The following is a 27,074-nucleotide window of genomic DNA, read 5'->3' as shown; positions in this document are numbered from 1 at the left end:
TTGAAAGAGGTCTACTAGGAAATGTGTGAAGGAATGGACTTGGAGCCTCTGAGTTACAAGATCTAGTAGCAAAAGATCTAGTTTTGCCCAAAGTACAAGTTCAAGCAGAGAAAACATCAGTAATGAGGATTATTGATAAATCTGTTGCATAAATTAAAGTAATATATAGGAACAGATGTTTGAGTCCCCCTGAATCCAGAAAATGGGTAACAAGAAGGGTTGCACTTGAAGGGTTGGACTTGCTGATCTTTATAGTCTTTTTCAACCTGGTTGATTCTATGATTCTATTCTATGATTCTAAGAAGTGAGAAACTAAAGCCTTGCATGAAGGGTGAGGGGTTTTTTTGTTTTGGCTGCATCAGGCATCCAGTCCAGATGACTGGGAAGTGCTCCCGAGCCCTGCAGTCTAGGTGTATTCATCTGGATCAATTGCACCACGTAAATGATTTGTGCTGTGGAGTATGTTGGATGTTTAAAGGGCTGTTTGGCTCCTGAACTAATGGAAACTTGGGTAAGAACTAAAAAATACACCACTAATTCATAAAGTTTTGACAGTACAGGCTATGCACACATAAAAGCTTAACGTTTTCTCTTTAGAACTGCCGTTTAGAGCAGGCTGTCTGGTAAGTCAAAGAAACAAGTGTAAAACATGATCATGGCTGTTCTCAGTTGTATTCTGTGAATTTTTTTAGGGAGCGCAAATGTCTCTCAAAATTGTGCACATGATTTTCTGTCCTGAAATTGATTGTCCATCTCTACTATCTCTGGAAAATAATTTTATAGTCTGTGTTTTCAAGAACAGAAACAAACTGATTTGCACAGTATGTGAATGAGGTAAATGCAATGTAGGGAAAAAAGGCCTGGTCAAATACCAGATTCAAGGCAATCTGGTGAGGTGGCTGGCACTCTGTTGTTTTGCCCATATTACTATCTATGACTTAAAATCAGATGCATCCTCTTTTTAGGTGATTGCAGTTTTAAAGACACTACTTACTGACTGAGATTAAAGCCTTCGAAGAATTACATGGGGAACAGGTAGCTCTGCTTCTGCCAGAAAAGCATGTACACAGTAGGAATGAAAAAGTAGCGGAAATACAAAGGCAGTCAGCTAGTTCACAAAATCACAGAACATGCAGAGTTGGAAGGTATCCACAAGGATCATTAAGTCCAACTCTTTGCCCTGCACAGGACTACCCCCAAGAGTCACACCACATGCCCCAGAGTATCATCCAAACAATTCTTGAAATCTGGCAGGTTTGGTGTTGTGACCACTTCCCTGGGGAGCCTGTTCCAGTGTCCAGTCACCCCCTGGGTGAAGAATCTTTTTCTGATCTCCAACCTAATCCTCCCCTGATGCAGCTTCAGGTTATTCCCTCCGGTCCTGTCATTGGTCACCACAGAGAAGAGATCAGTATCTGTCCCTCCTCTTCCCCTCATGAGGAAGTTCTAGACTGCAATGTCTCCCCTCAGTCTCCTCTTTTCCAGGCTGAGCAGACCAAGTGACCTCAGCCACTCCTCATACGGCTTCCCCTCAAGGCCCTTCACCATTTTCATTGTCCTTTTTTGGACTCTCTCTAACAGCTTAATATCTTTCTTATATTGTGGTGCCCAAAACTGCACACAGTGTTCAAGGTGAGGTTGCACCAGTGCAGAGTAGAGCAAGACAATCCCCTCCCTTGACCAGCTGGTGATGCTTTGCCTGATGCCCCCCAGGACACGGTCGGCCCTCCTGGCTGCCAGGGCACTGCTGACTCATATTCAGCTTGCCATCAACCGGGACACCCGGGTCCCTTTCTGCAGCACTGCTTTCCAGAATCTCATTCTCCAGCCTGTATGTACATCCAGGGTTGCCTTATCCCAGGTGCAAAATCTGGCACTTCCCCTTGTTGAACTTCATATGATTGGTGATTCCCCACTCCTCTAATTTGTGAGGTCTCTCTGCAGGGCTTCCCTGCCTTCGAGGGAGTCGACAGCTCCTCCCAGTTTTGTGTCCTCTGCAAACTTTTTCAGTATCCTTTGCAGTCCTGTGTCCAAGTCATTTATGAATGAAGAAAGATGAAGATGATGAAGAAAACTGGGCCTAAGATGGTCACCAGTCTGATGTCACCCCATTCACTATTACCCTCTATGCTCGAGCCATGAGCCAATTGCTCACCCACCACATGATGTGTTTATCCAGCTGTGTGCTGGACAGTCTGTCCAGAAGGATCCCATTAGAGACGGTATTGAAAGCTTTACTGAAATTCAAAAAGATTACATCAACTGGCTTCCCTTGATCCACTAGGTGGGTTACCTTGTCATAAAAAGAAATCAGGTTTGATAAGCAGGACTTTCCTCTCATGAAGCCGTTCTGGCTGTGACTGATGACTGTGTTGTCTTTCAGGTGTTTTTCAGTACATTCCAGAATAATGTTCTTTTTGTGCAACAGTGCTCACTGATTTAACCAGGATTTCCCCTCGCTTGACAAAAAAGTCACCTCTTCCCTCTCTCATATGAAAACTTACAACAAATGATAAGTTTTTGTTGTTTTAATGCTTACTTATGCAAACTTCCTGGATTTTTTCAAAACACCCAAACTTTATGGCACAAAACTTCTAAGGCATGTTATCAAAGGCATTTAAAGGAAAATTCTGTCCTTTGACTGTAAGGAAGAGGAGACTGGCAATCTCTGTGCTTTCGGGGGCCATAAATTACGACTTGACAGACTGTACATCCCAGTCGACCTCAGAGTTGGATCCATGCCCAGGGAGCGAGGTAGTCTGCAAAATGTGTAGCATCCCCTCCTGAAATGCATTGTAAAGCTGAACTAATATTTTGAATTTTCACCAGGCAGATGCTGGAAACCATGAATGATCTGGCATAAGAAACTCCTTGAGTTTCTTTTTACAGTTTGGGGGAATTTTTAACAACTGGATTACACTGAGTACAATACCTGTGCTGATTTTCAAATTACTAAAATTAATCAATTAATTGAGATTTCTGCCATGTTTGTGTTTCCATATTTAGACAGATGTGTCAAAGCAGAAGCAAAGTGGCTCTCTTTTGCACTAAAGAAGGTAAGAGAGGAATGCATATAAAATAGATGTTGTGTTAAAATGTGTTAAATCATTTTGAGAAATGTGGATGTTTAGTGTGGCTTCATTCTGAAATTTTTATTAGACCTCTGCAACATCCAGTTTTGCACTGGGTTTCTTTTTCCCTACTTTTCTCAATTTCATCAGATTTTCTTATATTTTGACTATTGGATCTGTGTATTGAGGTAGCCCAGTCCTGATACCACAAAACAAATTTTGTCAGCAGTCAGGTTCCAAGAATTAAGTTCATAACACTTCCTTCTGAAAGTATCCTTTACCACCAGAGTGGTTAGCAGGCTATCTGCCTGGGAGTTGAAGCTGTGATCTGTTTAGTTGTTAAGCACAAGGGGACAGAAGAACCTGAAGTAGAAAGTTACAGACCAAGTCTGTTGGCGCAGCAGATTTTGCAAGTTTAAGCGGTTTGAAAATGCAGAAATTCATCTGTGAAGTTCGTCTGTGATGAAATCATGTTCTACAGACAAAGAGAACTTTGCTGCAGAATACTTAAACTATGAATTAGCTTGACCCAGGGAAAAGTAATTTCGAGGCATGATCTAACTTTGGGAAACTAATCAAAACAGTTGCTATTTATCAAAAAAAGGAAAAAGCGCATAGGAGCCTGTCAAAGGTGTTTGCCTCTCATGTGTTACTTAAAGTACACTTAAAATTCCTTGCCCTCCAAAGTTAAGTGAACACATTAGGAATTACAAGTTACGAAATAACCATTGCTCCAATTTATTTCTTCACCACTAAATTACCAGATACATGCAATGGTAGCATATTCTCCCTTGGGATGCTGATTGCAGAAACTGGTGGTGTTCTTTTGTTCTCTAAATCACAGTGAGTATAAACAGGATAAATAACAAGTCTGGCGTCTTTCAAGTCCAGAATATAAAGTGAAACAAAAGTGAACGATTCTTTCAGAAAAATTACTGTCAAGTGGGAATCTGGTATAATTTCCAGTGGAAGTGGCTTGTAAAGTGGAATGGACAGATTACTGGAATGTCTTCAGATCTTCAAATATTTTTCCTTGGTAAATTCCACAGGCAAAGCAAATTTGCTGCTGTGTAGCTGAGGAAACAGTGTGACATTAACCTCACACCTGACTTAAGAAAAGCCTTGTTACTGCTGAGCAGATCTTCCAGGAGTGGTTCTCATGGAAAGTAGGCTAACATGTTGCTAGCTGACAGGAGGACAAAGATATGAAACCAGGAGACCTCCCCAAGAGCAGTCCAGTAACTCCTGAGAGAAAGGAAGTCAGGATGCCAAATTTAGCTTGGTTAATATTTCAGGCTGAGCCAATCAAAATTAACATCAGGAGAGCAAATCCTTCGATACAAAGGAAGAATAAAAATGGCTCAGTATGTTTAATACTGTTGTGCAGTTGCCGATGACCTAATTTACTGTATTGTACACTAAATTAGTTTAATTTCAGTCAATTAAAATTTCACAGCTCTGCTAAGACCATTCTGTGCTGTTCTCTTGCAGCCAGCCTTGTACGTGCTGCCCCTGTGGTAACGATTAACGCTCTCCTGTTCCTCCCCAGACTGTGGCCGCCGCCCCGCTGCTCGCATGAACAAGAGGATCCTCGGGGGCAGGACCAGCCGCCCGGGCCGGTGGCCATGGCAGTGCTCCCTGCAGAGTGAGCCCAGTGGACACATATGTGGCTGTGTTCTGATTGCAAAGAGATGGGTCCTGACAGTAGCACACTGCTTTGAAGGGTGAGAGAGCTCAAGATGGTTTTACTGCTCATATGAACTTGCACATGTGAATTACCAAGTCCTTCCTCCACTACCAAACACACTGGGGGGAGGTGATGATCTCTGCAGAATGGCCAGTCATAGAGGCCTGCTTTTTAAGAGACTAAAAAGGAAAGTAAAAGGTACAAACTAGCATCAGCTTAGGTTTTCAGATGTTTTATTATTCATTGCTGGTGTCTCTACTGATGAAAGCTCAACGAAGATGCCCTGACTTTCAGCAGGAAACAGGAAAACAGGAAGACCAAAATACTAATCCTATAGCTCTCCTACAACAGCCATGGATTTAAAAAAATCATTCTGTACATGATTGTACAAAAGACCCTGGAAAAATGCTATGGCCATTGGTAAAAATGAAAACTGAGTATTTGCTCACAGTGCAAATGACATACTGAAGTCACTGCCTTTTCTATTTATACAGTTCACCCTTTTATTAGGATCATAATCATTAAGAAGTCAGTATTAACCACTACTTGATGCCTCCTGGTATCTGAGGCCCTGTGGTGTATGAACAGTCAGGTGTGCAAGGGATGTTTACATGTCTTGGAATTGCTTTGATCATGTCAGCTTTTTGGTGCTAACCGATATTTCTTTTTGATGAACCACATATTTTGGAGGGAATTTTATTACCTTGTATCTTTTGTCTTGTGCTAAAGTTTTTAAATTGAATTTCTAAAGAAAATTTAAACGAGTGTTTTCTGCTGTAGTTAGCAAGTGCTTTTATGGTTGCTTAATCTTGCTTTAAATTGGTGTTTGCTCATTGGAAATTATTTTAAACTACTCTAAACACCTTTCTTTGTGTTCAAGCCTGCTGAAATCCTCTGCTAAGCAAAATTCTCTTGACTGATATTTCTTTATAATGTTAGTCGTTCACTTTTTGAGTAATAATTTAAATTTTGTCTTTTTATTTCTGAAAGACTGAGTTATTTGGTATTTGTTGGGGTTTGTGACTTTTGTGTCCAAGCCAGAAGACATCAGGCGTATCTCAAGACGTCTGTGAGTATCTCAAGGTGTGAGATATACCATATTAATGGAAATGCCATTGGATAGACCTCAGTTCTGACTAACACATCATATCAAGCTCTAAGGATGTTCAAGAACTGATTGCATTCAAAAAGAAGAAAAGTAATAATCAGAAACTTGAACATAGATGACCTTCCTCCTAAACAGTGTGCTAAATGTGTATAATACAAACAAGAACAAAGTATTTTATCAGGTTTTGGGTCCAGAAGAAATTTCTCTTCTTTTTCCATCTGTTTTTAAATATACTGCTGGAATATTTCCTAACCTTTGGAAGAACATTTTCTAAAATAAAGAGTGGGACAGAGATCGATCCTTCCACAATATTGGACTGATACTGAATCTCCTGAATAAGAGATTTCTCCCATTAGTGAAAGATAGGAAAACCAGCTGTCAAATTACAAAGCAAAAATTCTCCCAGTTTTGTCAGTTGTAGAAAGACTGCCATTACATTTTGGTGCTGTGCATTTACCCCTCACATAGGGCTATATAGTTTCTATGGAGCTCAGAGTATTACTTGTTTCTTTCACATTTGTGTTCTAAAGACCTTAAAGTACTAACATTCCAGTTTAATAATTCATTGTGCAGTTATGAACTTTTTTCTGCCTTTCTGAATAGATTTGAGGAGTCTGAAATCTTCAGATTCTTCATTTGTAACAAGCCATTTGTAAGCCTAATGTATCAACAGCAAGATCATTCTTTTGTAAGCCTAATGTATCAACAGCAAGATCATTCATGAAGTCAAAAAGTTTTCTTGATAAAAAGTATTTAAAAATGTCCCAAACCAACCAGATAAGACAATAATTTCAAGAGACTTTAAAGTGCTCTGGTGCCTTATACAAAATGCTCCATTTTGCAAAGTATTTTATGAAGTTAATATGAAGTTCAGAATACAAAACATGAGGAATACATAACAGTAATGTAGTATTAATAGTCATGGAAAGAGCTGCATTGAACATCATGGTCTTTGCTAGTTTTATTATTGTAGTCCCCAGAGTTTTGTCAAGATTGTTTTGAAATGCATTATATTAAAGCATCCAAGACAGTAAGGTTTTTTCTTAATTGTAGGACAATACATTTTGGCTGTGACTGCTTATTGCTCTAGGCAATGCTTTTCTCAATGCTCATAAAAACAAGAGCCTATGAATATTCTTAGCACTTAATTTCTGTAACTTTATGGAAAAACTCACAAACTGATCATGATGGTAAAACGATCATTATAGTCTGAAATATCAGAATTTTCATCCAACTCTTAAGATAAAAATAGCCTTTATTTAGCAACCAAATCTCTTGGCAAATTACAGGAATTACAATCCTGTTGAGTACTGTGAAAAAGCTGAAATTTTGCATGCTTTGATTTACACTGCTTTGAATCCTTTGTCAAAGGTTCTCAGTTATATGGAGCTGTCTTTCAGCAGTTGTGAGAACTGCTGACTTTTTTGAGGGCTTTTCGAATCACAGACTAATTAGGAACCCATGAAGACTAATTAGAAACCTGCAACTTGTTCTGTGACCAGGTATGATCAAGAGAAGCCTTTCATAAAATCTGTGTTTTTCACTTGTGTCTCAACTGACACTAGTTCAGTCTTCCCAACTTGTATCATATGTATCACTGCTTTGTGGTCTTGTACATTTACCAGAAGAGTCTTAAACAAATGTAAGAGTCAAAGTAACCTTTGATCTTAGGCGTAGAAAGTATGCTTGGCACAGATGGACTGCCCAATAAATAAGGGATTTTTCCCATGGCCATCATAAAATATTTAATTTACGTAATAGCATTGCTTCTCTGAGACTCCATAGGGATTTCAGCTAGACTTACTGCTGTCAGCAGCAGACTACTGAACAATATTCTCATCCCAGTAAAATTTGAATGTGCCCACCAGTGAGCATGTGAGCAACTAACACTTGGGCAGAATTCAAGAGATGATTTTGAGAGCCTTTAATACAGCAACTAAGAGATGGTTACATATCTTCTAACGGAGTGAGTTTCAATGCCTTTGGTTACAGACAGGAAGGAAATGGAAAGCAGTGTCTTTTGTTGCTCAGATCTTAGCTGTAAGGAATGATGCCTAAGTGTTTCTTTTTTCGTGTAGTATTTGTATGTGCATTGCTTTGCAAAGTGCAGTGTGCAAAAAGGGAGAAAAAATTCTCAGGTATTTTATCTTAAAAGAAAGATCTTGATTGAATTTCACATTTTTTCTTCTTTTTTCTTTTTTTTACTAAGGAGAGAAAATGCAGCTGTTTGGAAAGTAGTGTTTGGAATTAGCAATCTTGATCATCCATCAGGCTTCATGCAGACCCGACTAGTGAAGACCATCATCCTCCATCCACGGTACAACAGAGCAGTCGTAGACTATGATATCAGCATCGTGGAGCTTGACAAGGATATCAATGAGACAAGCTATGTAAGACCTGTCTGTTTGCCCAGCAAGGACCAGTTGGTTCAGCCAGACACCTACTGCTACATCACAGGCTGGGGACACATGGGCAACAAAAGTAAGATGAGTATTTCTGGGACTTTAGGAAAGACATGTGAACCTTCTACTGAGTTACTCAAACAAGTGATCCTGTTACAAACCTTCATCCATTTATACTATTACTGGGTCTTAGTAAATACCAGGGAACTGGAGCTACTCTCGAACAGATCAAGTTGTGATTAGAGCCTAGCTTTTCCAAAGCAGCAGCCTCAATTTATGCTTCTTAATCCTTATTTAGACAAGTGGTTTGATTTTTAAAAATGCTGAGGACCTAGAAACTCTTGTCAAGAAAGTCACCTGAATTACTTATCATTTTACTGGTCTGAGTTGTATTCAGAACTGTATTGCAAAGGTATCGCATCATCATTGCAGGTGGAAATATTCCTAGCTCAGTGAAAGCTGAAGGCTCTGAAAGCATTGGTACACAGGCTGAAGGAATAGGGTCTTGAATCAGCACACTGGATCACACTTTGTACTCGTGACACAATTTATTCCATAATCACAGCTGTTGGTTTTGTATTTGAACAGAATGTTAATGTGTTTTCTTGTTCTTTGGCTACTGCAATCCTTGTGTCCCATGACAAGAACTGTTATGTAAATCTTTGTTCAGGAAAAATGATTCTGTATGAATCATATGCAAATTAGCCTGCCCCAACCCTGTTAATGTACTAGCCATTGTGTTTTTCTCCCTTTGCTATTATTATAGTAATTACTAGGGATGGCTTTTCTGTACACGGGAAAAGGAAATTTTCCTTTCCATTTTGCTTCAGGTGGGACTTCAGCTGCAGTGGCCAGGTCAAATGGGGTAAAAATTAAACTGCACACATGAGGAGTGTGTGCAGGCTTTTACTAGCAGCTTTATCCATCTAAAAATATCTCTATGTAATGTCAGGAAAAAAAGCCCAAAAGAACTCTTTCACAGCACTGGTAAATGGAAAAAGGCTCTCTAATGTGGTCAGTGTTGCTTTTAAAGGTTTTATGTTAGGAAGCATCAAAAACCATTTATTACTGCACCACCTAGATTGAACAACTTGATTAGAATTCAAGCTCACTCAGTTGTCCAGTCTACAAAAAAGTCCTTTATTGTCTCCTGAAAGTGATACAATCATTTCAATAAGCTTCGAATTCTGATTCCCTGATACATTCTGTAAGTCAGATTTACCCAAACATAACTCAAAATGGCTTTGATTATACCAGGCTTTACCATGAGAAACAAAAGAAACAGGGAGATCCTGCCATGGAACAGTGAATCAAACTTCACCTTCCTCATATGACTGTTTTCCAACCACTACTGCCCCTGTCTTAGAAATCCCACACCATATCATGTCAAGGTGCGAATGTTCAATAAACAGCATCGCACTAGTGCTCAGTCCTTCTCCAGAATGCAACACATAATGCTCCTGGCTCAGGAGCATGACAGTCACAAATCCTGCAATGCAATAGTGCAAAAATCCACTGGCTTTCACCTTGGCTTTGTGCTAAAGGGAGATTCTTCACTCCTTACGTTTAATATACAGAGCAATATTAAAAATTCATCCCAATGAAAATGTTTCTCAAACAGCCATCATAGCTAAGTATTTGTGTGTTTGCATATAGTTTAATGCTTAATTCTGTTTATCAGTGCCTTTCAAGCTTCAAGAAGGAGAGGTTCGCATCATTTCCTTAGAACAATGCCAGTCATACTTTGACATGAAAATCATCACCAGCAGGATGCTGTGTGCTGGCTATGAATCTGGCACTGTGGACTCTTGCATGGTAGGCTTCTCTCTATGGAAACAGTCAAAATTGCTTTTAGAAATCAAAGTAGAGTGATGTTTATTAGGTATAGCATACTTTATTATAGGAATGACAACCATCTATTTACATATTTTAAACAAACTTTTATTATTATTACTATTATTGTTACTGATGTAAAAAATTTCATGATAATTAAATGCTGCTTGAAGACTCTAGGGTTAATCTATATTAGTTAACTTTTTAATTTGTATGAGCCTTTTGCAGGTAATTTTTGGTACAAATGTCATAAATACTGGTAATGCTGTGTGCTGCTACATTGTTCAGCAGAGCAGCTGGTTTTTACAGCTGAGTTATTTACTAAAGGCAAATGGCTGTAGGAACTGTGACGTAGCTTTAACCATGACTGCTAGCCACATGTATAAGAGACTGATTTTCCCTCTTCTGTTGCAGGGTGACAGCGGAGGACCACTTGTGTGCGAGCAACCTGCAGGGCGCTGGACTTTGTTTGGTTTAACATCCTGGGGCTCTGTCTGCTTTTCCAAGGTTTTGGGACCTGGAGTTTACAGTAACGTGTCACATTTTATTGAGTGGATTGAAAGACAAATATACATCCACACCTTTCTGCTAAATTAACTCCAGATGGTAAGAATTGTGCTGACAGACAAAAGAAAAAAGGAGTCAGCACTTCAACACTAAAGGTTTTGCAGTCCAGAAACTCTATAAAGTAGTTTCAAGCTCTGTCTGTTCTTGTTGTGGAGCTATAGAACAAGCAGTTTATGTTAATGATGAACCCTCTGATGATGAATATACTTTGGGGTAGAATTAATAATCCTTTGGACTTTTCTTTTAACTGTGTTGTGGTGCTATTCCAAACACAGCAAAAGGCTTAAAAGGAAAGAATCAGCCACTTTCTGCCTTTCAGCTATTAAAACTAAGTAGCAGCACAGGCTAGGAAAACCTTTTTAAATAACCTATTTTAATACTATTCAATTAGTAGCACATGCATTTTCACTCACTTCTTGTCATGAGGAAGGAACTCTGTGCATTCAGGTGGCACTGCAGGACATATATTCACAAGGACAACACAAAGACATGGTCACACCATATGTTGGAGGGTGGAAGAGATTGATGGGTTTGTACACCCATGTGGCACAGGACACATCAAAGCACATATGCAGGTCTGCAAAGGTGTGTAGCCACATGCTCCCAGTGTGCCTGTCTGGCACACTGCATTCTGTCCCTCAGAGTGGCAAACTTGCATGGGCAAAACCCTGTACTGTCCTGAATTCACAGCTTCTGCTCCCAGAGACAGCTTGGGCATCTCGGAGGAGTGATGGAGGAACCAGTAGGCCAAAAGACCCGTAACTACCACTTGAGGCACCCAAGACCAAAACTTTATTATTCACACTCTTTAGACAGATTCTATCACTTTATTTTCTGCAGCTTCCAGTATCCTAACATGTCCAGGAAACATCCATGTCTTGGCAGCAGTACAGTGATCAGTGCATTTATCAAACCTGTGCCCCACTGGCTTTTCTCTTCATGTGTGTTCAGCACACAAAGCATGCAGGGACCTTCTCCAGCCCTCTAAAAACATGAGAAGGTTGCCTATGCCACTGCAATGGTTTCCCCTTCTAAAGTCAGCTAGTTTGGACATCTGGTGAGAGATGGAATATGCAGATTTAAAATGGAAAAGATACAGTATGGGCAATGTCCATAATACTGGGAACTGAGTATTTTTTGATACGTCTCTTCTAGTGCCTTGCATTTAAAGTTTAATTTTGACTAACAAGAGTAAAAATTTGGGAAAAGGTAAAAAGCAGAAAGAAACTTGAATAGTAGGCAGCTTGAGATTCCAGCTTCTGTTCAAATGAGTTTTAGAAATAAGTGAAGCTAAGTACAACAGCTTTACCAGCAAAGGCTCAAAGAGCCTAGCTCTTGTGCTTGGTAGCCAGACATGGAGTGCTCTGTGCAGTAGTAAGAGACTAAGCCTTGTCTCCAGGAGTCTGGTTGAAAAAGATTATAATGGAGCTTGGCACCTCTTCATGGTGCAAGAGGGACAGTGTGTCTTATCAAATTCTGTAGGTGATGTCCAGCACAGCTCTCAGCTTTTGGGAGGCCAGAGAAGGAAGGAGAAGTCAGGAACTGAGGATTACAGGATGAATTCCACTGGGGAACAATGTGTTTAAAAACTGTTTTCAGTGCTGTGCCTAGTCCCCCACAAATCCAGCCTAAGGCACATAATTACCCTTTCTGCTACCTCTGGCATGCCCCCATAGCAACATGGCAGGGCCTTGTCAATACCATGACTGCCATATGTGGAAACATGCATTGAAAGACATAACACATGGACATTTCAGGTACTAATAATCATGTTGCAACTTATCTACATAGACCTATTGCTTTAGTGAAGGTTTACCTCTTATCTCCATATCTTCTTTAGCATGACTAACATTAGAACATTAGTCATATTAGGCAGCGATGTAGACATCAATATTAATACATATTCAAGATTTATGTTATGGATTCTGAAACTAATTGATTATTGAATCACTGTTTCATGCTCAGAAAGAAAACGCTCTGAGGCTTTGCTAGGTTTTGGTTTAGTTGTTTGGTTTTTTTTTTTTATTTTTGGTATCTTAAGGGTTTTTGGTTTTACTGTAACACTTTAATATTCTTCTTCCCCCAGCTATAAATGAGAGAAAGCAGCTGTGACTGTGTTTTTCCAGTGCAAGTAGATTACAGCTGAAGCAGGTTATTGGTATCTTTGCCTCAAGGATATCGAGGGTGGAGCTCTCAGTCCTCACTTCAGCTTTCCTGTGGGGCCAGGATCTCTGCAGCTGTAGGGCAGCAAAGCTCAAGTCCCAGAGCCGGAGCCGGTTACCAAGAGTTCCTTGAGAAGGCGGCCCCAGGGATTGCCAGAGCCAGCCAGCCCTGCTGTCCCTCTGACACGCCTGGTAACAGGTTTCAGCCAGGTCTGTTTTCCAAAGAGGTGCTGTTGCAGAATGAGCAGCCCAGCCTGACTTCTCTCCACCAGATGAAGTGGTTATCAGCTTTGAATATTGTAAAGCACTGGAGTACATATAATCATTCATGTAGATATTAGCATTACTAAATGATAACATGTAATTATACATTTTAATTAACTGGGTTTGGCCTGTCACCAGTTTCCAAGCAGTCCCTCCCAGGAAATGAGGGAGAGTCCTGCTTAAACATATGGTCTAGACCCATCTTGTATGGGATTCCTATGAAGAAATTACAGGCTGAATCCCATCCCAAATGGCTTTAGGAGGGAGCAGTTGGGTCTTGTCCTTCCACACAACTCTGTCTGACACAACATTCCGTGTAAAGAGGAAATTTGTAATTTTATAAAGGTATTTTTATACTGGTTTTTTTATGTGTGCACATGAAATAGGCAAACATGCTCTTCCTTCCACTGTAGCAAGTCTTTCCCTGTGTGTTGATCATAATTACACTTTTTCTCTTACAGGTAAGGTAACATTTGTCAGTTTTGTTTCCACCACAGCTGTAGCTCCAAATGGAAGCAATGCCACACAGTCAAGCCGACGCGTGTCTTTCTGGTTGTACTAATAAAAATTTACAATCATTTTCCAAGTAACCTCTCTGTTGAAAATGTGTTTTAAACTTTACAGAGACTAAATGGTAATAAGGAGATGTGAAGTTATAACTTTAGCAATAATGCCTAAAAATAGCCTCCAAAAAGCATTTTTGTACCCTTAGCTGGCTTTTTTTTACGCAGCCCTGACAGGCCTGTAAGCACTGCAACACTTGTGGAGATTCTGTCACTACTATCACTGTAAAACTTTCAGTTTCTTCTGTGTGTATGCTTCCAGTACAGAATATTACCAGCAACAGACTGAGAAATCTGAAAAACTAAATCTGCAATCGGAACACATTTTGTTCTATGGCTATTTCTCTGGAATACAATTAGTTTGAAATAACAATCTTCTTTTAACTTGTACACAGCATTTCAACAACATGCAAACATGCTGAAATCAAAATGCACACAGAAGCTTAAAACAGTTAAAATGTATGTTTTCACTGCAGTAAGGCAGCCAGGACCATGAGAGCAAGAGTAACACAACCAGAATAAAACAAGAACAAATAATACAAAACCCACACTGAAATTCAGTTGTGAGAATGATCTTAACACAGTCACATTCAGGACTTGCCCATTAGCCTTCACAGAGAGCCAGGGATGGTAGGAGCAGCAGGCACTCTGCCTTGCCTTCTCCTCAGTCTTGAGCTGCAGCCAGTGGGCCTGAGGAAAAAACATGGCTTGGGCTAAACATTCAGCTGAAATTGTGCCCCAGGTACAGACCAAACCTCAGTGCTGCCAAAACACTTGCTCAGTAAAGGCAATGGCTGACTGCCTCCTGCAAATGTTTAGCACAGGCATGGCTGCAGTGAAAGAAAAATCAAATATTGCACATCACAAAGGCAGTTAAAGCTGCTCTAGGTGTAGCTGCAAAGTTTGGGGTAATTCAAAGTGGTTGTTTTGGTTTATTTTAAAATGACAAAAGCCTAAATGTACATGACATCTGGAAGGCACCTGTGAGATGATCTTAAAAAGCTTGTTTTCAAAATGGAAAAGTGAGGTCATGCTGTGCCTAAGTGCAGGAGTGCATAAGCAAGCAGGGGATCATGATGTTTTCAGTGCTAAAAAAAAAAATAATAAAGGGAACATTGAACTGTTGAGAAGTATAGGGAGAGCAATTCGTTTGCACCCTTCATTTGGCACCACTTTAGATATGGCCAATTAACATTTTGAAGCTTTTACTAAAGACTCACTACCTTCATCTTCCCTTCAGTAAAAGACAGCAAGTGATCCCAGCAAACAGCCCTCAGGTATTTCTGCTGCTTGTCCATCACAAAAATACCAGCCAACCAACCAATGAACCAACCACCCAAAAAACTACCAACCAACCAAAAAAAAAGCAACCCCCCAAAAAAGTGTTTTATGCAACGGATAACAGATAATTTTATCACCCAAACTGCTTGTCAAAGTCCTCTACTAGAACACAACCTATAGAGGACAATTTTAAGCAACATGCAGTATCAAATACATCAGTGATGCAAGACACAAAATAAAAAAAGTGTGTGTTATTTTGCACCATTTCAAGTGATACAAAAACACAATCTCAGCAGAGAGAAACATTTAAAATTATATGAAGTTTCACAGTAACCCACAGAGCCTGGCACTTTTGAGACCCAAATGAAATCAGCTTTCATCCAGTTTAAGATGTGTCCTGCACTAAGCTGTGAGTAGTGGGGTGATCATGCTTGTAAAGAGTCACATAATAGCAATTTAAATGTCCCAGAGGCATCATGCAGCTGGTCTAAGGGCTGACAGATGACTCCAACTTATTTTTCTTCATGTAGTTATTTTGATGCCATGGCTTACAGACAGGTTTTGGAAGATCTTACTCTTAATATTTATGGCTTTTGTGTAAGACCCATGTGAATTCCTGACTCCAAATGATCTACCTGACAAATGTGCTGGTAGGTTCTGCTCCTGCAGCAGAGGCAGTAAGAGGACAGGTCACAGGCCAGTGTTGTCCTCCAAACTCTTTTTCACAGTGACAGGAGGGGACAGAGCTGAGCCCTGCACTCCCTCAGATCACTGCTAAGTCTCAAAGCTCCTCCATAAAAGCTCAACAGTCATAGTCACAGACTCACAGAACATAAAAACAATCTGCCCTGTAGACACAAGTGCCGTAGGCTTAAGGTGCAGATGATTCATTCAGGTCAGACAATAGAAACAAAACCAGTATTTGACTTCTAGGGCAGGAAAGCACTGGCCTGGCCTGTTTCTCTGTAGCTCTTTACAACAGGAGAACATCTGCTACGAATTGCAAGGGTAGAGCTGAGCTTGCCTTGGGACTGTGCAGCAGAGTAGATGATTTCACTGCATCCCAGTAAGTCTCTTCCTGTATGATTCTGCCCTTGTATCAGCTCATCTCCCTGCACAACCTGCTGGCTTTTTTGCATCTTCTTTTTGGACACCTTGCAGCTCCCATGGTTTGTAGAGAAAGCTGAGATGTTTCACTTGAACAACTGGAGGCCACTCCTGGCAAGGTGCCCCCACAGCAAGAAGGATGTTACAGACAAACATCTGAAAACGTAACTGCAAACCAACATGCTCGACATGATCTCTTAGAATTTGAATGTCTGCCATCACTTCAAAGGTCCCCACTAACTTGATGTTAGAACTTAACAAAACATTTTGTCTCATGTTCAACCAGATTAAAAAAAAAAAATCAGAAATAGTTGTCATCACTGGCTTCTTCCTCTTTTTTATTTCTACAGAAGAAAAAACAAAAAGGTTATTTTTCTCTTTTTCTCCTCACTAACACTAGGGATGGAGTCAGCCCTAATTACATTTTACCTTTTGAAAACAGAACCGTTTTAAACTTTTGGTAACATGTGGTGACCGGCATTTGAATGAACTTAGCATGCCCTCAGTATCTGCCCTGCATAGCAGCAGCAGTCTCAGACCTCACAGCGTTTGTTTAAATTCTTGCAGAGATCTTAAAAGATGTGGAATATGTAATGTTGATCATTGATGTGTAAAGCTCATGGTTCAATTAAAAAGCAGAGCCCTTGCCCCAAACACAGTGCCTAAAAATAAACACAAATCTTGGCAATTGGAAAGCAGAACCTTTCAGAAAGTAACAGAACCAAAAAATGGGCTCAATACTAATAATTCATTAGCAGCTACAGTTTGAGGAAAGTTTTTATTTCAACAGGTGTTAGCAGATACAAAAAATTTTCCTAAGTTCCTCCATAAATCTGCCATGTAACTGGCAAAGGGAAGTAAATGGAGGGAAGTAAAATGGTAGCCATATTTTAGTCTGGAATCCAGAAGTAGCCATGTGTACCTCAACCACCTTTGTTCAGTGTGCTGGACTCATCTACCTCCAAGAGGAGATGAGCAACAGCACTCGAATGTGGGATATGCAGTGGGCTATACCTTCTTCTGAGCAGCCTTTAGAGACACTTCAGCTGATTATTATAAAAGTCTGGAAGAATGTAAAAACACCTGAGAGTAAAGAAGAGTGATCTCATCAGCTGGAAGCTGCTATTTGTAAGAGAAAGCCTGAAGACAGACCGGAGTTACCCACTGCCAGACAATTCTGCAGTGCAGGCAGGAGGCAGTTTACAGAAAAGTCAAGCAGTCAACATCTGAATTGGGTGAGGAGGAAAAGAAGTCCTGTCAGTGGTGAATAACTTGGAATGGTACATGGAGTCAAAATGGAGGGATGCAGTAGGAGGATGAACTAACACAGAGAACAAAAGACTGCATTAGGATTTGCTCTTTTCGTGAAGAGAAAGGTGAGGGACACACATGACACATGTCTCTTCTGGGCTGCTCTCCTGATGGTTAAAAAGGTGTTTGGCCAGCAGTGAGATGGCCCCTGCAATAGCCTGGTGAACAAACTGGACCATAATGGTTATAGAAATTACTGTGTACACACACTGCAACAAGTAACTACAAGTCTTGAAACAAGCCAACCAGTAACATTACATCCCAGCCCTTCTGCTTACTTCACACTTCAGCAAATGGTGAATCCCAGGGAATGCCAGGATTCTAGGGTAGCACTGCAAAGGAGCAGGATGACTTACCTTAACTGGATCCTGCAAATCTGCATCCATGCAATACCATTAGGTATTATGCAATGTTGCATACAAGAAATAAGCAGTATGCAAATTCTACTGTATGAAGATATATAAAAAACAACCCAGCCTCTGAGATCTTGAACATCTTAATAAATTATTGAAAAGTTTTATAAACAAAAAAGCTTTTAAGGAAATGTGTGTGTCATCTACCTTGGCTGAAGAAAACAGAACCACAGTGTAGCATAAATCAGCAGTTATTACTCTTGTGTTTAACCAGTTAGCATTCCAACTTTGTAAAACAGAGTAAAGCATCTTCTTCACACAAAAGAGAATTCAAACCTGCTTTTTCTGCTGGAGATACAGCACTGCTGCCCACTTCAGAAGCACACACAGAGACTTTGGCACATGAATTAATACCACCAAATGTATCTGTATTAGTTTCCTTTGATAAGTTCAGAAATTCAGTCTTTTTAGAGTTCAAGTCATTTGTACTCCCAGAATCATCCTGAATGTCTAGTAAGGAGGAGGTGTCCTCTACTAACCCATCTCTTGAACAGGCCTGAAAAGGTGTTTTAGATGTTGGCAAAACACTGTCAGTGGTTTCTTCCTCTGATGCAGCACGTGCAGCTGAACTGAAAGACACAGAAGTAGCTTGGGACTCCCCTCTATCATTCACATTGCACTCATCTTTCCATCTCTTAATTGCTTCTGTCTGCCCCTCGAGGGTCAGTCTGTCAAGGTGCTTGGCTCTCAATAACGGAGATGGAAACAATGTTCCTTGGAGAACTCTCAGAAAATATCTACAAAATAAACACAGTTACAAATAAGCTGTTTAAAAGCAAACTCAAAACTGTTTCCAGCTACACTAAAGGAAATTGAACACCTTCAAGTAACCCTGAGGCTGCAGCAGGCTCTGGAAACTGTTAGTCCAGCAACTGCACCAGAACATGCCATAAAACTGTCATTTTCAAAGACAGATATTATCTCAGCTGCCTTCATTTTTCTGTCCTGAATACAGTTCTCCTACACACTAGTTTCTGCACCAGTATGCACTGCCAGCTTCAGTGAAGGGCCAGGGTTCCAACTACACTGGAAGTGGAACTTTCTCTGTATAGTGTTGGCCCCAGGAAAAAGACATGAAAATCCGTGTGCAGTTTACTTTGCATTTAATTCACCATGAAACACACCCTCTTCTACAAAATTGAACAGCTGTACATTGGAAGCAGACACCAAGCTGAATGTTTTCTCCTGCCTTGGCTCTCTACAGCCCTACCAAAAGGTCCCAGAACAGCATTTATCTACTTATTTGTCATGTAAGGGAGATTTACTGTGTGTGAAAGAAAAAGCTCTACTGTCAGCACCTCCAAGCTGAGAAGCAAGGATGCAAAGAAAAGAGCAGACATGTTTCTTGTACCTCACAGTTTGTCCTTCTGCTGAAGTGTGAACCAAAGCTATCAGTCATATCAGATCAGTCATGATCCCCAGTGAGTGCAGCAAAACCCTGGATGACACGCCTAAGACACAGATCAAGCCATGTTCAAAGGGGACTTGAATGCTTGGTGGCTATTGCAGGCACCTACAGGTACAGCTCTGCCAGCTTTCCTGCTGGCAGCACTGACAACTTATGCAGCCTGTACTGCAGCACTTGACCCAGAAAGGGTGCTGAGATTGTGTCTAGCCATATAAAATTACATAAGATGAGGAAGAAACAGCACTTATTCTCCCCAGCACTTCTTAGTATCTGTCTGTGCAATTCAATTTCAAGTCTAATTCTTTCTGAAATGAAAGAGACAAAACACAGAACAATGAACAAATTAGCAGAGGCACTTCACCGATAGGCTGCAGACAAGTTCATGTTCAGCCAGTGAAAGGAAGACGGCTGTGGCTACTAAGGAGAGCTAAACCAAGAGTTTGATCAAGTCTCTTTCATTGGTTTTCACACTGTTTTCCTCTGTTGGCTCACTCAGGTGTCACCCTGCTCAGCATGCTGGGGTTTGGGACCTCCACCCAATGCTCCCGCCTTTCCAGAGTGAATGAGTTATTGAACTTGGACTTCTGCAGTGAGGCAAAAAATATCAGGGTCCCTTGTGAACCTAGTCAGTGTGTTTTCACTTCACAAAGAAGTCTGTACATGCATTGTTCATTCTAAATATTCGTGTATATACTTGTGACATAAATTTCAAACAGAAAATCATTTCACAAATAAACACAGACTAAGCACAGTACTTATATGTCCATGCACTAAGCATAGTACACGTCCAGCTTTGATCACCGATTTGTATATAAATTATGAACTCTGTGGTTAGAAAAATTACTGTTTCTTTCCCCTCAAAGACAATATTTAATATAATGTAAATAACAAAATGTTTTTTTATTACTGAAATTTACTTTGAGAACTAAGTGTCACTAAAAAGTTGTCCTTGAATAGCTTGGTCTGGTAGAGTCATGAAATGTTCTTTAAATTGGAGGCTGGGGGGGAAGACCTCTAGCCAGAGATTTATAACATCACTGAGTCACAGAAAACTAATTTTGGTAACAGCAGAAATCTGTGATTATAAAACAGAAACACACCTGGGTAGCAGAGCAACACAAGTAGTCAGGAGGAAAACTAAGTAAAATACTGGGTCTGTTATGTGCTTTTCCATGATCCAGTAAGAATTTGATCGTGGGTTGTGGGTTTTGCAGGTTGCTCCAAAAGCCAGAGTGAAGATAAAGTAAAACAGGATGCTGCCAATTATAACTACTGTATGTATCCAAGTCTGCAAAGCAGAAAAGGAAAGAAATTAGATTTAAGCTCTAAAACAGGAAGACCTGTAACACCTGTATGTGTGTACACTGGCAAGCATGAACGTGCATCCTCTTCCTCCAAGGGCAGCTGCTGAATGTACCAGAGGATACATCTGTTCAGATAATATTCCCAATTTCATACAAAACGGTCCAGAAAGAATGGAGCTGTCTTTCCACAGTACACAGGTACCCCAACCACTTAATTTATTTAATTTTAATAAATTCATAGCTTTTCATTCTTTCGTGAAAGACATTTTTATGCCATTTGCCACCTCATCTACTGGCAGCAAAGAAAGCTTTCTCAAGCAAACGGAGGCCAGATCTTCACATGACACCACCCTTATGTATCTTGCTTGAGAGGTTAGTCAGCTTTCTACACTGGAGTTTTCTGTAATTTTACACCTAAACGACTATAATAGGAAACAACATTGTAACTGGTCTGACAGCTTGCCGACATTCAAAAACGCCAAACAAAACCCATTTAAGTCAAGTTCTCTATTCAGAGTGTGAATACACTCATGCTATCCATATATTCTCAATAAAGACATTTTTGTCATGATTGCCACGCTCCCAAGAGAACAATGAAATCACAACTTGAAATTTCATCCATTATAAAACAATCCTAAAAATATTTTTCAAAAAAAGTCAAATAAATAATAAAATCCATTAACCTGTGTCCTTCTACTGTAAACATTCATGTATTTTCTTTAAAATTATGCCAAATAGCCAAATATTACCCTTGTAAGGGCTATAACTTTATCCAAGGTAATGCAGATGAGTCAGCTTGCGCAGACTTAATTAAAAACTGCAATAATGTTTCCGTACCATACTGCTTTTCCCATTTTGGCATCAAAATACCCCTCCGAACTGTTCATCCTGGCAACAGAGCAGATCATCAGCTCCAAGCATTCAAAATCAACAATTCACATTGTTGTTTTTGAGATGCCAGTTTTGAGAACTAAGGAAGTTTCAGTAGATCACTGGTTGATTTTATCATTTGCAAAACTGAACTGACATCCCCAAAATCCACCATACCCTAACAAGGCAGGATCCTTTCACTGTTTACAAATAATTCTGAGGCCAAATTGTATTAATTTTAGTCATATGAGTAATTCTATTGGTTCCAATGAGAGGTGCATTAGAAAAGCTGTCATGGTCACATAAGTATAATATTTAGGTTTTGGCCCTTTTATATGTATTCTGTTTTGTATATAAAGATCTTTCTTCCATTTCATTTTATTGAAAGCTGTATGCACATATTCTGTTAGGAATATACTGTTTTGGAAATAAAGTACTCACCACAGACTTGCACTCAATGAGAAGGTGAAACAGTATTGTGAAGAGCGCTGCTGTGTTTATAGGGTTTCCAAAAGAAAGAATATCTATGTCTGAGTCATAGTAAGTCTGTAAAGGAAGACAGCAGTCAGTGTAATATATTCTTTACATATAGTCCCAATACAAAGTGTCATGAATAGTTTCAATATCATACATATTTGCATGCACACATTTCACTTGAATTCCAATGACGATCTTCTTAGTATACATTTATATATCAGGAAGAAAAATCAAATACTTATTCTCTGATTTGCCTAGGTTTTAAGCATGTCAAAATGTATAAATGTATTCTGTATCCAGCACTTACAAAGTAAGGCACAAAAAAGCAAACCAGACTTTGGTAAAAAGCATCCAGCAAGGTTATCCAGAGAGTTGAAGGCACGTAAGCCTGTGAGAAAAAAACATAATGGCATTGAAACAAACTGAACAAATTGCTGCATCCTTAACTAGCTTTAATTTGGATTTGGGGAAAGATTACATGCAGAAGTAATTCCAGTTAGTTTCCCAATGAAAGAAGCATCTTTTGTGTTATAGTTATTAGAATGAAGATCTCCCTCCAACCATAACTGTTAGTATTTAAATCAGCAGCCACCTCTGGGAACTCTGATCTTACAGTCATTTCTGTCAGAACAGACCTACTAGAGCTGTAGTTAACTGAGTACTAAGGAAAGGAGGGGGCTAGCAGACAGTGATGTACCCTGCACTTCACCATCACTGAATGCCAAGTCCCACTTTCTTCTTTGTCCATCCCCTTCTTTTTGGTACATGCTCTGCTTGACTTCTCTAACAATGTTTATGTAGTACATTGCTTCACCTGAAGTCTTTAATTTTTCTTATCATCCAAATGTCTGATAAGATCGGGTCTATGACTAAAAAGAGCCAACAAAAATTTTCTGAAAAACAGATTTTATTTGTGCACATACTGCACAGGCCTAGATGTTTTTCTAATAGAGAAAGTGCTTTAAAACAATGTTTGTCTGAGGTGAATCATGAAAGAAAGATAAAAATGGCTCAAATGCTGACCATTTCAATTTGCTTCAGGCCAAGCACTCTTTAACCTACCACAGATTTCTGGCTCATCATGTACAGCTGTGGGAGCTGCATGAGTATCTCTGCAGATACATCTTTGTCCAAGACACCGTAAATGATGGGTGGCACCGATGTAAAAAGGAGATTGAAAAGAATCAAGATCCAGTAGTCAGTCATTGATGTGCCTGAAAACCCACAGAAAAACTGGTACCAAAATAGGAGGTTCACGTAGGTCTGAAAAGTCAAAGATGACATGATAAAATGTTACTCACAGACAAGTGTTTTAAAAGCCAGGAGAAAACCAGGTAGATCCTAGGTCTGGTTACAGTAATCTGTGGAAAACTAGGTATAAATGCTACAGAGTTCATGCCATCTGACACTTGAAATTATATTTGACTAGCATGCAGTTTTACACTTCAAAATCAGACATGACTTGTTTAAATAGTCATGCTGCCACCACATTAATAATACCCATTACCCACTGTTTAATCAAATCAGACAATGGCTTTGAGTGGGAAATTCAGTCCAAGAAATAAGAGTCTCTGGTCTCTGCAGACATAAATGAGAAACTGAATTGTTTGACATATGCTTTTTGATCTCATTCACAATAGGAAGAGAAAAAACAAAATGAAGCCCCACTAAACCCCTCAGTGCCCCCAAATATGCAAACTGTGTTTTCTATGGGATTGGATAGCTACATACCACATTCTTGTAGAAGTAGTAAAGCACCATGTTGGCAAGTCTGGTATAACACCAGTGACCATGGACAAGCAGCAGCTTCCTGAGGTGTCTAAACTGAGAGATTGCAAAGTCACTTGCCATCACAGCCTGCAATGCACATGAAGAAAAGGATATGCTACATCCAAACCGTTAAAGACAAGCTTCAGATACCGCCAAGTGAGCAACTTACCCACTGTTGGAAATACTTATTTTATGATTTTTTTATATATAGCGCTTACGAGGTTACCCTCACTCAGATATCCCCTTCCATACAAAACTTTACAACTAACACACAGAGCTCAGCCCAACATAGCATAGGCAGGAACATAGCTGTTGCCATTATTACCACACAAGTGCACAGAAATCACTGACACTTAGGCTGTTCACTTCCCTGCAGGACATGAGTAATTGGGAGCTCAGTGATAGGCAAAAAGATCTGTTGTTTGGAGCCTGACCTGCAGCATTCAGCTTCTGATTGCTCCTGGCAGAATGCTGAGACCAGGGCGTGAGCTCAGGCTGCGAGCTCAGGCTGCAAAGTCTTGCCTGTGTAAGGGTGTAGACTGTGGAGCTGCTGGGTCTCCAGTGTACACTCCAAAGTGATTTAAAATGGAACCTGACGTCATTTGCAGCTGTCTTTGGATACACTACCTGCATGCCCTCTTGGCCCGATATTCCCACACCAGTGTCAGCCACCTGGATCATACTGACATCATTGGCACCATCACCTATAGAGAAAAGAGGGAGAATCAAAACTAGCTTTGCAGGCTATCACATCGCTATGGATGTGGCAGGAAAAGACAAATACTACACTCCAGAGAGTTCAGAGAAAAACATTTTTATGGCCAACAGTGCAGCCTATGGAAAACGCTAAGGAAAAGAGGATTAGTAAGTGGAAGGCCTGACTGAACTGAGCTATATTCTCCAAATGGATAATAGCTGTTCCTTTTGCCAGAATCTAGTTGGCATGCCAGAACAGAAAATATGGGTGTTTTAAATCAGAGCCAGTTATATCCCCTCTGCCTTCCTATTCTGGGGGGTTGTGATGGAAAGGAAAACCCTCTTACTTGCTGCTTTGCACATGTTACATAACATTGCATGACTGATGGTGTTCTTATTGCTTTAGATTACTCTAAGTTTATGGACTAAATTTGCTAGTTCAGAAGACTAACAGCATCTTATGCTAGAGACAACTACGGTTCAAAGATTATCTTGCTTGCAAAACAAATTTTGTTACAGACACTAACAAAATACAGGAGAGAAGAAACTGGCTTCTACTTCTTTTCAGAGGAAGAAGGATAACCACAGGACTCACCTACAGCTAACGTCACTGCCTTTAGCTTACTTCGCACCAGCTTGACCAGGACGCTCTTCTGTAGTGGTGTGGCTTGGCAGCAGACTACAGCCCGACATTTTTCTGTGAGTTCCAAGAAAATATTCTGTAGGCTGTCATGAAGGACATGCTCTAAAGTCCTTCCATCAATAACCAGGCCTGCACTGAACCCTGCAGCTTGGGTGGAGGGACTTGTAGAGACATTTCCAAGCTTCTGACTGGGGTTTTTTTTGGCAGAAGCATTCTTCTGGATGTCTTCTAAAATTTTGCTCATTACCAAGGCACAGACATCCTAATTAAAGACAAAAGAAAGGCAACTTATTAAATACTGTTTGTATTCTGGCTCCCTTTTCAATTCATAAAATACGTACGGAGAAAAGGTCAAATGCAGCCCTTGTATAGCATTTCTCTTTAATCCAGAAAGGCTCAGACATGAGCCTGAATAACCCTTTAAAATCACTAAGGATGCAGTCCATTGTTAATAAAAGGGTCTGTGATATAACTTTGCTTAAGCAGATTGGCTTGGGTATTGCATAAGGAGAAGGGAAAAAACTGAAGCAAGTCAGAAAACCTTCACAGACTATCAGGAAAAGCAACTGTTAAGGATTCTGTAATGTTAGTACAGCTTTCATAAAAAACTTTTGCTCCTTAGATTTCTTTTGTCTAGCATGCAAAGCCAAAAGTGCATTTCAAATCAGATTACAGGTGAGCTGCAGTGAATTGTTGAAGAACTGGTCCGGTAGAATTTTTTAGCTTGTCAGAATCAACATAAGATGCCCAAAAGTTTATTGATATCAATATATGTAAGTCCATGCCATACAGAAGAACAAATGTTCTCATTATTTTACTTTGAAATGCAACAGTACCAAATCCTATTTTTTGTTTCAAAACCCAGTTAGAGGGAGCACTACTCCAAAAGTGGCTCAGTTCCCACTGTCAAGTAAGATACTCATTCCCCAGTCGGGAAAAAAAAACAGAGAGAAGTGTTACCAGAAATCAAATTCCAAGCTTTCCTCAAACACAACTGCATTAACATCCTTTATTTTTCACTTTATTTTACCCCCAGTTACTACTTGCCACACTATCTTTTATGGCATCTTAAGAAATACAAACTATATTTCTTAAGTAACGTGTTTCTCTTAAGAGAAACAAAGAAAAATGAAAGATCTTAGAAAATTCCTCCACATTTTGGAGAAGCCTCAGGTTTTATGGCTGCTCTGAGGAGGGACATTTCATACACTGGCTTTACCAGCAATCTCTTTCGTAAGCAATCCAAAATTGATAAAAATTAATTGAAAACCAGCTTTTTATAAGCAACCACAAGAGGATGAAATGATGAAGTAGGATTAAACTTGCTATCCAAACCAGCATTTTTAACCACTCTTTATCACACAATTCAATTACCGGGTTGTGAGGGAGAAGGTGGTTTTTTCTCTGATAAAAGTGTTGACAGATTAGTTTGAATTGCATGCAATGTACTTCAATGAGATTATTCCTTCTATATCTTTGTGAGACAACCAGGGCTGAAGGCAAGTATTACAGAAAGTAACATAAAACTTAATTCAATAGAATTTGCCTAACAGTAATTCTCATACTGCTAATATGCTATAACTCACAGCCATTTGAAATGTCTAATAACATAGAATCATACAATCATTTGGGTTGACAATGAGCTTTAAGATTATCCAGTCCAACCATAAACCTAACACTGCCACGTCCACCACTAAAACAAGTTCCTCAACAGCACACCTACACACCTTTTAAACACCTCCAGGGACGGTGCCTCAACCACCTCCCTGGACAGCCTGTTCCAATGCTTGACAATCCTTTTGGTGAAGACACTTTTCCTAATATCCAACCTAAACTTCCCCTGGCACAACCTGCGGCCTTGTTAACACCCTAACTTATCATAATGGGAAATTAAGCAGTCTTAATTGAAATAATTAATCATAATTTAGGGACTGTATATAAAGAAACAAATGTTACATACATAGAAAAGATTTCACATGTTACCCACATGGAAGGAAACCATTAGTTTTCCAGTATTTTCATGTTCCAAGAAATCATGCTGTCTTTGTTTGGTTGAGAAAGCAGAGAACATTTTGTTTCTCTATATTGTCTTGTGGTACAGCCTAACAGAATTTTTCAGCAGAGAAGAAAATCTAAT

The 27,074-nt window shown here is 39.8% G+C and overlaps 2 protein-coding genes across 3 annotated transcripts in view; one reads left to right on the top strand and one right to left on the bottom strand.

Moving 5' to 3' along the window:
- The window catches only part of CORIN (corin, serine peptidase), a 99,303-nt gene extending 86,873 nt beyond the window's left edge, over positions 1-12,430 (top strand). The window contains exons 17-21 of the mRNA XM_018068865.2: positions 3,007-3,056; positions 4,621-4,795; positions 8,076-8,347; positions 9,950-10,083; positions 10,516-12,430. Coding sequence (XP_017924354.2) covers positions 3,007-3,056; positions 4,621-4,795; positions 8,076-8,347; positions 9,950-10,083; positions 10,516-10,698 — 814 coding nt within the window. The 3' untranslated portion in view covers positions 10,699-12,430. The remainder of the gene's footprint in view (positions 1-3,006; positions 3,057-4,620; positions 4,796-8,075; positions 8,348-9,949; positions 10,084-10,515) is intronic.
- Positions 12,431-13,409: 979 nt separating this feature from the next.
- ATP10D (ATPase phospholipid transporting 10D (putative)) overlaps positions 13,410-27,074 on the bottom strand; it is a 37,283-nt gene continuing 23,618 nt past the window's right edge. For both annotated transcript variants that reach the window (XM_018068850.2, XM_018068857.2), the window contains 8 exons: positions 24,890-25,199; positions 24,226-24,302; positions 23,560-23,685; positions 22,891-23,091; positions 22,136-22,216; positions 21,793-21,897; positions 20,278-20,465; positions 13,410-18,506 (listed from right to left, as the gene is read on the bottom strand). In XM_018068850.2, the coding sequence (XP_017924339.1) occupies positions 17,984-18,506; positions 20,278-20,465; positions 21,793-21,897; positions 22,136-22,216; positions 22,891-23,091; positions 23,560-23,685; positions 24,226-24,302; positions 24,890-25,199 (1,611 nt within the window). In that variant the 3' untranslated portion in view covers positions 13,410-17,983. The remainder of the gene's footprint in view (positions 18,507-20,277; positions 20,466-21,792; positions 21,898-22,135; positions 22,217-22,890; positions 23,092-23,559; positions 23,686-24,225; positions 24,303-24,889; positions 25,200-27,074) is intronic.

Source organism: Manacus vitellinus, unplaced genomic scaffold, assembly GCF_001715985.3.
Source record: "Manacus vitellinus isolate BGI_N305 unplaced genomic scaffold, ASM171598v3 scaffold_0_pilon, whole genome shotgun sequence".
Classification (NCBI taxonomy): Eukaryota; Metazoa; Chordata; class Aves; order Passeriformes; family Pipridae; genus Manacus; species Manacus vitellinus.
Note: the sequence above shows the minus strand (reverse complement) of the source record. Positions and strands in the feature narration are given on the sequence as shown.